This window comes from Hylaeus anthracinus, unplaced genomic scaffold (genome assembly GCF_026225885.1).
Source record: "Hylaeus anthracinus isolate JK02 unplaced genomic scaffold, UHH_iyHylAnth1.0_haploid 5, whole genome shotgun sequence".
Taxonomy (NCBI): Eukaryota; Metazoa; Arthropoda; class Insecta; order Hymenoptera; family Colletidae; genus Hylaeus; species Hylaeus anthracinus.
Genome location: NW_026535322.1, coordinates 9,333,770 through 9,344,420, shown reverse-complemented (window position 1 = coordinate 9,344,420; position 10,651 = coordinate 9,333,770). Strand labels below are relative to the sequence as shown.

Genomic DNA, 10,651 nt, shown 5'->3' with positions numbered 1-10,651 from the left:
GTTGTGCGGTGTAAAAGAAAAGAGTGTGAAAAATAAAGAGAAGAAGAGTTACAGTGTATCATACAAAGTGCAGGCCTTTATTTTTGCACGTACATCTGTTTGCAACGAGTAACACGACAACGCCCCTTAATGTTGCTCAAACTTGATTTCGTTTAATTACTATTACAAGAACCAGACAGACGAAGCAAAAACCATCGCATACGCTCATCCCCTGATCGCTCACGGGAGTGAAAAAGACTATTTAGATCCATAGGATGTTTTTTTTTTCTTTTTTCCATATTTTAATCGAACCATGCATCGCGAAAATGTGAACACTTATCCCGTTCGAACCCCGCAGAGCACGGTGATCTCGCTTTCATTTCTTACAACTAAAAAGCGTATTGAACTCGTAGACGACACAGGTCGACGTTCACATTTAAACGCTAACCGAACAAACAACGAAGAAAATCCCGATCTCTCCCTCGGTCGTGTTACATTCGTTAACCGAGTGCGAAACGAAAAAAAAAAGTAGGAAAATAAACGGAATAAATAAATAAAGTTAAACGAAAAACGAAGTAAGACGCCAGCAATGAAAAGAAAAAAATGAAATGGAAAAGCGTATCTCGATCTACGACTCGCGGAGGGCCTCTTGAACCTTAAGCGGTATGTACATGCACGCGACGATCTTAATTTAAAATCTAACGAGGGACTCGAATTGAAACGCATTTTTAATGAATATCCTTCCAAGGAATCTCATTTTTATCTTCCGCTTCTTTTACACGGTATAGAGGAGCGCTCTTATCGCGCCTCTTAGAGAATCTTTGCTCCTTTTAGAGAGGATTCGCTGTTGCAGAGAAAACTTATCCGAAAAAAGCTCGAGGAATTAAAGTAGCATTAATTTTATTGTATAATCGAAACGAATAATGGCTCGAACATTCTTTATATTTTATTCGTTATTCGAGCATTTTATCTGGATAAGGATTCCGCACATCTCTACTTTGGTTTCGACGATGCTGTCGCTGACAAACGAGTCCCTCCGCGAGGTTCAAATAATTGTTACACGCTTTAATCGAGAAAATAAGGGGGACGAGATGCCGTATCACATAAATGTATATTATATATATATACACGTCTTAGTCGGCAATTCGTCTATTTGTCTCGTTACGTCTCTCTCTTCCCCTTTCGAATGTATAGAATATAAAATGCTACGACATTTTCTCCTTGAGCAAACGGTTCGTGCAGCGTTCGCCTAAATCACTTCATCATTCGAGTATACACCGGTACGTTTCGATCTGGATCCGAATTTCGCTGGATGTCACGTTAAGGAGATTCTGCTGCGCGCGATTAAATAATTCGTTAGTTCGCGGGGTCATCTGGAAAATCTAATACAGAAATTTATTCTGGATCGTTCAGTTGATCGTTTTCGAACAAGAATTCTATTGCACGAGTTTCGAGTGACAATGATGATTAACTAGAATCGCGGTACTTAATATTCAGTGGAGATAACAGTTAAATAATTACACGATACAAAGCGAAAGATACCTAAGGCACGCCAGATCGTTAATTAGTAGACTGCGGATCTTTATGCAAAATAATATGTTTGCAAACTTATCTACAAAAATTTGACCTAGATAGAAATTTATTTTACTCTGCAAATATTATAGTATAAACCCTACTTTCAATATATCTTTATATTATAGCATACTGCGTGTATTTTGTAGTTTTTCGTACATTCAATTTCCTATAAATCTACAAAACTCCGCAGTATATTAATTAGCGTGAACAGAAAATACTTAATCGTAGAATGCATTTTATTTCGAATACTGGACTATTTCTTACCAATAAATATGTGCGTTGGACTTTCAAGATACCCGATAAGCGCGAACAACGTGTGGTACGTGTTCTGGTAGAATCTGATCCAGATCGACGACACTCGCGACGAGAATTGCACGATCGTCCGATGGCCATGTAGACATGGCCAAAAAAAGAGAATAGAAAAAAAAATATTTCCGTGATCGCTAAATCAACAATGGTAATTATTATGGATAATAGTACCGATAGCACTAATGGTAATAATAATAATAAAATTGATAATACGGTAATTAATAATTTACATTTACACTTCCTCGTACTTACTTATTCGGTTAATTAATTATATTCCCTATCTACATACGGCATGCTTAACGTTTACACTCGTCCATCCTTCGAACGCGATACAGTCTGTACTAAACCGTAAATCCTTAAAAGAAAATGATGAAACGCTCGAACGTATACATATATATATATATATATAAAAATAAGACGAATTAATCGTAAAAAATATACAGAGAAACGCGTAATGTACAAATCGATAGAATGGATGATATTCGTTTCGTGGAATTTATCTCTTTCACGGATTATATCGATTATTCGTTAACGTATTCGTTTTCGTCGTGCTGGGATGTAGGGGGGGGGGAGGAGGAGGAGGAGGAAGAGGAGGAGACTGATAGAAAAAGAAAATAAATCGTACGATCCAGAAAATGGAAAGACGGGGCCCGTTTACCCAAGGGACGCAATACTACGGGACTAAGAAGGATATTATAAATATTAAATGTCTAATAACAAAGCACTGCTAAGATGAAATTGACGAGTGCGCGCGAAAGTATGAATTCAGAATGAGTCAAATTGGTTTTCTGAATGATTGATCGGTACGACCAATAGAAAAGACAATTAGCAACGCGCAACGATGCTTCATTCCATGGCAATCTTGCACACAATAGATTATCTTCATAAACTATCGTCACTGTCGTCAGCGTGAGCTTCGACTGATACATTTGCTGCCAGTCCCGCAGCACTTCCCTCTCTGTTGCTTTCGATCTCTTGCTCCATCGAATTGTTCTGTACTTGTGGTTCGTCTGTACGCGCGGAACGAAAATAAATAAATATGATTGTTAAAAAGATATCGTTAGGTACTTGAAAATTAGATTACTAAAGTGGAGGTCGCAATCTAAACGAGCATTTTTAAGTTAAGATAAAACAAACGTTCAAGTTGCGATCTCCTCTTATATATCGTAGATTAGTCACCTGACTGAGTTGCCGGAGATTCCTCGTCTCCCTGACCTGGACTCAATATAGCTTCTTTAATTTGACTGTTGACACCCTTTGGATCTAGATCTGTCGCCCAACTAAAGTACATTAGCGCCAGATGCGTATTACCCAACTTTTTATGCACCTGTACGAACAATGAACGTAGATAAGGAAATTCGAATTGTATAAGACAATACAGGTGAAAAATAATGATTTTTACCTTTCCTATCGAATAATAGACTAGAGACTCTTTGGGTACAATATTTTTCAACTCCTCGAATTCCCTAAGCGCTTCTGCATGCCGGCCAATCGAGAAATTAATACTTGCACGATGAAATTTGCATAACGTATTGTTGGGGTCGTTTGCAATCGCAGTATTTAAAGTTTTTAAAGCTTGATCAGTTTTCTTCAGTGCATGTTGTACAACACCGATGTGGCACATTATCGCAGAATTCTGCGGATTAATTTGTAGTGCACGCTTGAAATGTAATTCGGCTAAGCTATACTGCTCCTGTTTGGAGAATATCGTTCCTAATCCAAACCTGTCATGCAAAAGTCATACATTGCGATTACTCTAACCGATCAAGTCACCGCCTATATTTCTTTGAGACTCTAGTAAAATCTATACACTCGTTTGATAAACTTACCATGCATTGTAATGTCTAGAGTCAAGCCTGATGGCGTTACGAAATGCAGTGATAGCCTTATCTAATTCTTCTGTCATCACATATTCGTGACCAAGAAGTGTGTAGGCATATGGAAAATTGGGATCTACCTATAGATTTGTAGAACATACAACTTTCATTTAGCTAAATTATAATCAATAAGCTTCCATGAATAACAAAATGTCGAAATAAATAACATACCTGAATGGCTCTTTGGAAGAATTTAATTGCCGTTTCATGTTCGGTTTGCGCAGAAAATAAATTTCCGGTAGCGCACCAAGCAGCTGGTGAATTGCGATCTTCGGAAACGAGCTCTTGCGCGAGAGTAGAGAGCTGCACCTCGGCATGCAAATGCCATAAAACCGTACTATAAATTTCTATAAGTTCAGTCCTTTGGGGTTCCAATTGTCTCACTTCTGCAAAATAACTGTACACCCAAACGACGAGTTAGAATTTCGGGGTGGTTGATTCGCTAAAAATTAAATCAATGTAGTAGAAATTTACTGGACTTTACCTGGCAGCTTTTTTGTAATCTATCATCTCAAAGTGCGCACGAGCTAGCATGGATAACACCCATCCTGTGTTATAGTGTTGCGCTGGAAGAACACTTAATATTTCAACAGCTTGAGTACAATTAAATTGACTTAAATGTTGATATGCCATTCCTAATTCGCGTAGCAGTGACATTAAACCTTCTAAAAATGTAAGAAGAACCAAGTTGTAATTAAGGTAGTATAAGATATGAGTATCCTTCTAAAGATGGAGTTACAATGTTAACATACCAGCGCATTGTTTTTGGAGTGTTACTGCGCAAAAATTGATATTACTTTGATTGTTCAATGCATTGACGTTAGCTACAGCTTTTTCCGACGTAATAGTTTCCGTTTTTTCCTTTTCATTTCGATTTCGCTCATTTAGCTCGTTGAAATTCGCTTTATTTAAATTAGTCTTTGAAAGTCTAGCTTTTGTTTTTCGAGATGGGGATTTAGGTGTAGTAAATTTATTTCTATTGGGAGATTTATTGTTTTCCTAATAAACAAACAAATATATATATATCGATTGTAATTTCTAAGCGATATAACATTAATATTTAGGTATATTTAGAAATGAAAAATTTAAAAAAAGAAGAAATAACTACCTTCACTGAATAGCTATGACTGAAAAGTCTCGATGAACGCCTAACATTGGTACCTTGTAGTGTTGGTGGTGCAGGTGTTGGAGTAGTAGGCGTCACTGTTACGATATTAGCGCTATTACTCGTATTTCCTGACTGTGAAAATACTGGTTTCCCTTGCTGTAAAGGTGTATCTTTCCTCGATATTAAGTGCTGTGCATCAAAATATTACATTATACAGTACATAGGTACGCGTTGCATATGCAAGAATTTAAAGATTGATATTTAAAACTTACCCCGACATGAGCTTTTAAACTAGTTACGCGTTTTACTAAACTTTTCTGATCGTTAGCTTCTGTAAGAGTAATATGCGAAGGTAGTACTGTTGGTTCAGGTGAATTGCTTTCCAATGGTAAGATACCAAAACTTGGTGTTAGGGGGCTCATAGTATTATTGAACATACTACGGTATCGCGGAAGCTTAGGTCTTGGTGATATCGAAGAACAATTACTATAATGCGTTGGTAGATTTTGTGGGCTCTCATCAACAGAAGAATACAACCGTACACCAGGTCCTATACCGTTCATTATAGTCGATGCTGTTGTTATTTGTGCCGGAGTACTACAGGATTGAAAAAACAAATATAGACAGACTCACACCAATTTTGTAACAAATAACTCTTGCATACATTGTTATAATAAGTATGTACGTACACGGTGTTGCCATTTGTAGTAGGTGTACCATTCGTATTATTCAGAGGTACAATGAGATCAGATTCTGTGGCATATATGGGAGTAGATATACTACCATGGCACATTGCAAAATTGTCTAATTTGTCTAACTGAAAAACTTTTGCAGGATCTACCACTTCCCCAACATTACATAATTCTTCGAACGAATGCCATAAAAATGGATTCAACTTTAAAGCCAATTTATGCGCATCGTTTCCTTTCGCGGTGCGCATCATTTTGTAATAAATCTTAGCTATAATCTGAAGCGAGAAACATGCATGTTCGCCGAACTGAGTTATAATTTCTTCTAAATTTTTCAATTGTTTGTAATACCCTCCTATTATCGCCGCTTCCGCTTCTGCGTATCTAAAAACTCGTGCGTTAAAACATAGGATAATATTAAAATGCTAGAAGGAAATAGCTTTGCACTTACTTTTCTAAATCGTAACAACATTTGGCCAAGAGAAATCTGCATTGCGCCGAGTTTGGGGATTTTTTAGAAAGTAATGCGTAAGCTTGTCTAACTCGTCCCGAACGATAATAACACGTTGCCAAGAGGAATAAAGTTTCTTCGGTGTCAACTATAAAACATTTTGATTAATAACATAATATAAAAAAACTGAATCTATAAAAAAATTGAAACCAGAAACTTACCTTCAGCGCACAACCTTTCCGCTAAAAATATTGCATCCGGATAAGCATAATGATTTAAACAATGCCATATGGCTGCCTGCAATTACATATATCATAATATATTGATGAAATACACATACAGACATTGCAATAATAAGCATTTAATTATTACAGTTCTATGAAACATAAACTAAATACATAGTACCAATGTAATTAATAGTCTACAAAATGACACATTTGAAGTTAGAAAAGTTTGTAAATTTAGATAGAAAATACGAGAAAAAACACGTAAACGTTTACGACGTTTGTACTTATTTATAGTCGTATCCCCTCCCATTTACGTCCATTTCGCTAAAGCAAACAACCCTAAACAAGTACACCCTCACGGAAAAATACATTTAATCGAATATTGGCTGAAACCTTGATAATTCGACAAACGATATAATACCACGAAAGAAATGGAGTATCGCAATATAACGCGAAAATCTCCAAATCAATTTCCCTTTAAGAAGAAAACGTACGCGCAAACGATTTCAATTTTCTGATGTCAGTATCAATAAGTGTGGATACGCTCGATAGAAAATCGCACGTCACTGGTTGTCTCCTGAACTTTCGCGACTTTTACCTGCACTGGCTCCTGTACGATCATCGTTCACACGGCAGGCTCGTTCATATAAGAATAATCTCAAACGTTCCAAGGAAATTTAATGAAGAAAATCCAAAGTCGAATGACTGCTGTGTATAAAAATTTCTTAGGAGTCCATCTTTGCTCCGATTCTTTTGAAGTGAACAACTAACTTCAGAACAAAGGGTTACCAACATGACAGAAACGTCATCTACATAAGAAATTAATAGATAAGGACTTGAAGGAGGGTGCAGATGATAGTTCTGTGAGGAACGCGAGTGATAAGATAGTAAACACTAATTACAGGAGAAGCGACCAATAGAATAACTGAGAATTTTGATAATATCCTTGTCTTATAACAATATCGTAATTGTATCATGATACAATTCGATTAAAGTATGATATATTGCAATAAAAATGCCAGAAGAATAAATATTTTCTATTTTTTTTTATCATAACGAATCATTTGAATACACTTTGAACATAGGGAATTTCCACATACTCCATCTTATCTTGAAGTATCTTTGATCGTTTGAATTTGAAAGTTTTTGTTGAACAACGAGCCAACGAGTCCAACGAGCTTTCGTAATTGTGATAACAACAAGTATTATTATAAATCAACAATATGAGTAATTATGGTGATTTAAGTCAAATATCAGGTATGTCAATCGTTAATTTGTCGATTTGTAGTTTACCTCAATTTAACAAGTTACGAGACACGAAGAATAACATTTATATTTGTAATATTATGTTTATTCTCAGATATACATAGTATCTCACGGATTTCGCGTGTGAGTTGCAGTCGATTAATGGGAAGAGCAGATTCCTTACGAAATATATTCGAACGACAATGTAGTTTCACAAGGAATTCAAGTAGGAACATCACAAACCTTAACCAAGGGACGAATTATTTACAGAAAATTATAAGATGTTTTAATCAGTGTGAGGAAAGCATAAGTGAACATGTAAAAAGCAAAATTATTCTGGAATGCATAAAAGAGGCAGCATTGAATGTAAAGGGAATACTGTCTGAGAATGTTGTTAATAAATTGAAAGGATTACTTTTGATTCACGAATGTAATAAATACATGCATATGCCGTCTACATCAAATAATTTACACGAGAAATTAACAGTTTTGGGAATTCGTGATTTACCAAATTATGTTCTCAGTTATGAAGAGATAATAAATGTCAAATGTTATACGGAAACATTGTTACGAGAAAAGATACACAGCTTTATATTAAGGTTTAATATATTCAGTATTTACTAAGTTAAGGTACACATAAGGTACACATATGTGATAAATTTATAATGTTCCAGATATGATTCTCTGGGAGGAAATATGAAAGAAATAATGAGGTCAACCGAAAGTAATGTTCGTACAACTTTATTTGACATTCATGAAGTACAAATGCTGGAATGGAAAGATAAGATCGAAGAAATGTGTTCGCAGTATGAAGTTGACATTGTCAAATATAGAACTTTGATTAACAAGTGGAAAAATCTCAAATACAAAGATACTAATGCGATTTATTTACAAAAAGCAGAATATATATTATTACAAGCTCAAGTTGCACAAGTGCAAGCAAAAATTACAAAGTTGACGTGTATCATGAGAATGTATAAGGAAACACCAGTAACAATTGATGCTTATAAAATATTAAATGCAGCCATAGATGAAAAATTATTTGTAACAATGAATGAAGTCAAAGAAAAAGAAAATTTAAAGAAACATTATGAAAGCTTACAAAATTCAGAATACGATGAAGTTTTAAAGACTTACTTATATTTCTGCAAAGCTATCAAGATAAAGAAACAAATATTAGAGAATATGTAAATTCATTGTAAATTAAAGAAATCATTGATTGTGTTAGAGTATTTTGCAAGAAAACATACAAATTGGTCTGTATTTATAAAAAAGAAACAATTATATTGTTATCAAATATTTTATTACTTATTACTGTAAACTATAGAAGCAAGATAAATGAAAATTATATGATATTTTATGATATTTTTACTACTGATGTTTTTAATAAACCTATTCAGGATGTACTAGGAAGAGAATATTGAAAATTATAAAAAAAGGCTTATCCATTCTATTTATTCACTGTCTGATAATGTATTGTCGTTTTGCGAAACGATGGCAGGTACACAATTTTTATCGGTAAGCATACCATGTTCAATTAAAAATGTCTCAACATCCGATGCATAAAAGTCTGCTCCTAGGTAATCTGTTACATGAACAAAATTTCCTATTACTTGACCTGCTTTGTAAACTAATAAAGCTGGTACTCCTTCTCTTTTAAAATGTTTACTAAGTCCAGCCACTGAACCTGTAATATAAATTATTATTATAATTAATAGTAAACACTATTGCAATAATACTTCGAATGGTATAATATTCGAAAACCATACCTAGAATTTTACAAAATTTTACAAAGGGGTAATCTTCTGCAACCGATATTAAACATCCATTCATAGCTTCGCAGCCAGAGACATTATTCTCATAAATATGAACAACAATTGTTACAGACTTGTCTTCATTGTCAATTGCTTCCAAAAAATAATCTGTTGTTTCTAAATTAATAACTTTACCAAAACGAAGTTTTTCTGCTCTTGAAAGCATCTCTTTCATTCTCTGTCTTTGATACTCCAGAAGAAATTCATCGGCTAATAATTCAGCTAAATCTGGATCAGTTTGTAAAAGTTCTTTTTCTTCGTCTAAAGTGGTCCGACATGATAGACTTAACTTTTTAATTAATTGAAGTCTTTCTTTTTCATTTGCATCTCTTTTTTCTGCCTCTAATTGTTTATAACGTTGCCAATCCTTGAAATATGCACAATAAATGTTTACATACATACGACAACTATAAATATATACAACAATTTTTAAATACAATCATACTTTTATTACACCCTTTGGCCCTGTATTACTGGAAGTTCCACCCCATTCTGAGAACGATGGTTCTACGGGATCCTTAATCACCGTCTCATATTTTTCATCATCCGAATCTTTATCAGAGTCAGCTGAATCGTTCCCTTCATCCTCTGAACTACTACAATAGTAATGTAACTTTTCTCCCAAAATTTTATCTTCCAAAGTTGACATATTTGATTATATTGTTTAATTAAAGACGTTTACACAATTCCTTTCACTGGCCGTTGAGTTATGCAAATTATTATATTAAAGAGAGTGTGGTGTAAAGTAGATCACTGTTACATACAAACTTGAGCAACTACTTTTAAAATTTCATCGACACAAACATTGTCTCAAATCTTATCAGCATTACATGCTAATTTTGTGTACAGCATTCGGTATAAGTAGGATATCACATCAAAGACAACAACAATATTTATGTTTCATAAAAGAATCTAACAAGCGACAACTACTTCGAAATGTCAATACGCGTAATTCATTTACGAAGACGCTGAAGATTTATTCAAGTGTTACCCAATTTATCGACGTGATTGTGTACTTTGTTGTTTTCATATAAGCCACAAAGATGACGACATATACACGTTCCTAAGACTGCGTTTCACAAGATCTCTCCGATTTGGCCGGTCGGTATACAACAGATTTTTCTGCATAGAAATGGTAATACCCATAGATACACGGCTGTCCAATGAAAAAGCCATGTAGCAGGAAAAATAGAAACTATTCGAGGACAAACTTGGGCGTTCTTCCGATAGAGGCCCTGACCAGACTCCGAAAATTAATTCAGAACTTGGCCACTAGACGGCGCCATTTGTTTATATTTACCGACATTATAGATTTTTAAATAATAATTTATTTCGTCAAATATAGCAATTGCTTGGCATTTATAAACAATTATTATG

At 34.7% G+C, this 10,651-nt stretch overlaps 3 protein-coding genes across 3 annotated transcripts; 1 reads left to right on the top strand and 2 right to left on the bottom strand.

Moving 5' to 3' along the window:
- Positions 1-54: 54 nt before the first annotated feature.
- On the bottom strand, positions 55-6,972 carry LOC128896075 (cell division cycle protein 27 homolog). Its single transcript, XM_054159234.1, has 13 exons — positions 6,814-6,972; positions 6,210-6,285; positions 5,989-6,136; positions 5,538-5,921; positions 5,121-5,445; positions 4,849-5,037; positions 4,493-4,739; positions 4,225-4,405; positions 3,912-4,137; positions 3,693-3,820; positions 3,266-3,587; positions 3,043-3,190; positions 55-2,873 (listed from the first exon to the last, which is right to left on the bottom strand). The coding sequence occupies exons 1-13, from the start codon at positions 6,835-6,837 to the stop codon at positions 2,746-2,748; spliced, it is 2,526 nt and encodes an 841-aa protein (XP_054015209.1). The 5' UTR covers positions 6,838-6,972; the 3' UTR covers positions 55-2,745.
- Positions 6,973-7,294: 322 nt separating this feature from the next.
- Positions 7,295-8,831, top strand: LOC128896088 (uncharacterized). The gene is made up of 3 exons (XM_054159269.1): positions 7,295-7,472; positions 7,576-8,059; positions 8,135-8,831. The coding sequence occupies exons 1-3, from the start codon at positions 7,439-7,441 to the stop codon at positions 8,649-8,651; spliced, it is 1,035 nt and encodes a 344-aa protein (XP_054015244.1). The 5' UTR covers positions 7,295-7,438; the 3' UTR covers positions 8,652-8,831.
- Positions 8,832-8,898: 67 nt separating this feature from the next.
- Positions 8,899-10,362, bottom strand: LOC128896090 (phosducin-like protein). The gene is made up of 3 exons (XM_054159276.1): positions 9,720-10,362; positions 9,230-9,641; positions 8,899-9,147 (listed from the first exon to the last, which is right to left on the bottom strand). The coding sequence occupies exons 1-3, from the start codon at positions 9,921-9,923 to the stop codon at positions 8,915-8,917; spliced, it is 849 nt and encodes a 282-aa protein (XP_054015251.1). The 5' UTR covers positions 9,924-10,362; the 3' UTR covers positions 8,899-8,914.
- Between the last annotated feature and the right edge of the window lie 289 nt (positions 10,363-10,651).

Excerpts from the sequence above, each read along its gene's own strand:
- LOC128896075 (XM_054159234.1), bottom strand. The coding sequence starts at position 6,837 with ATGATCGTACAGGAGCCAGTGCAG. Across the intron at positions 3,821-3,911 it reads TCTTCCAAAGAGCCATTCAG|GTAGATCCCAATTTTCCATA; the intron begins GTATGTTATTTA and ends ACAAATCTATAG. Across the intron at positions 2,874-3,042 it reads ATCTCCGGCAACTCAGTCAG|ACGAACCACAAGTACAGAAC; the intron begins GTGACTAATCTA and ends CCGCGCGTACAG.
- LOC128896088 (XM_054159269.1), top strand. The coding sequence starts at position 7,439 with ATGAGTAATTATGGTGATTTAAGTCAAATATCAG. Across the intron at positions 7,473-7,575 it reads TGATTTAAGTCAAATATCAG|ATATACATAGTATCTCACGG; the intron begins GTATGTCAATCG and ends GTTTATTCTCAG. Across the intron at positions 8,060-8,134 it reads ATACACAGCTTTATATTAAG|ATATGATTCTCTGGGAGGAA; the intron begins GTTTAATATATT and ends ATAATGTTCCAG.
- LOC128896090 (XM_054159276.1), bottom strand. The coding sequence starts at position 9,923 with ATGTCAACTTTGGAAGATAAAATTTTGGGAGAAAAGTTACATTACTAT. Across the intron at positions 9,642-9,719 it reads GGCCAAAGGGTGTAATAAAA|GATTGGCAACGTTATAAACA; the intron begins GTATGATTGTAT and ends GCATATTTCAAG. Across the intron at positions 9,148-9,229 it reads AAAATTTTGTAAAATTCTAG|GTTCAGTGGCTGGACTTAGT; the intron begins GTATGGTTTTCG and ends TTTATATTACAG.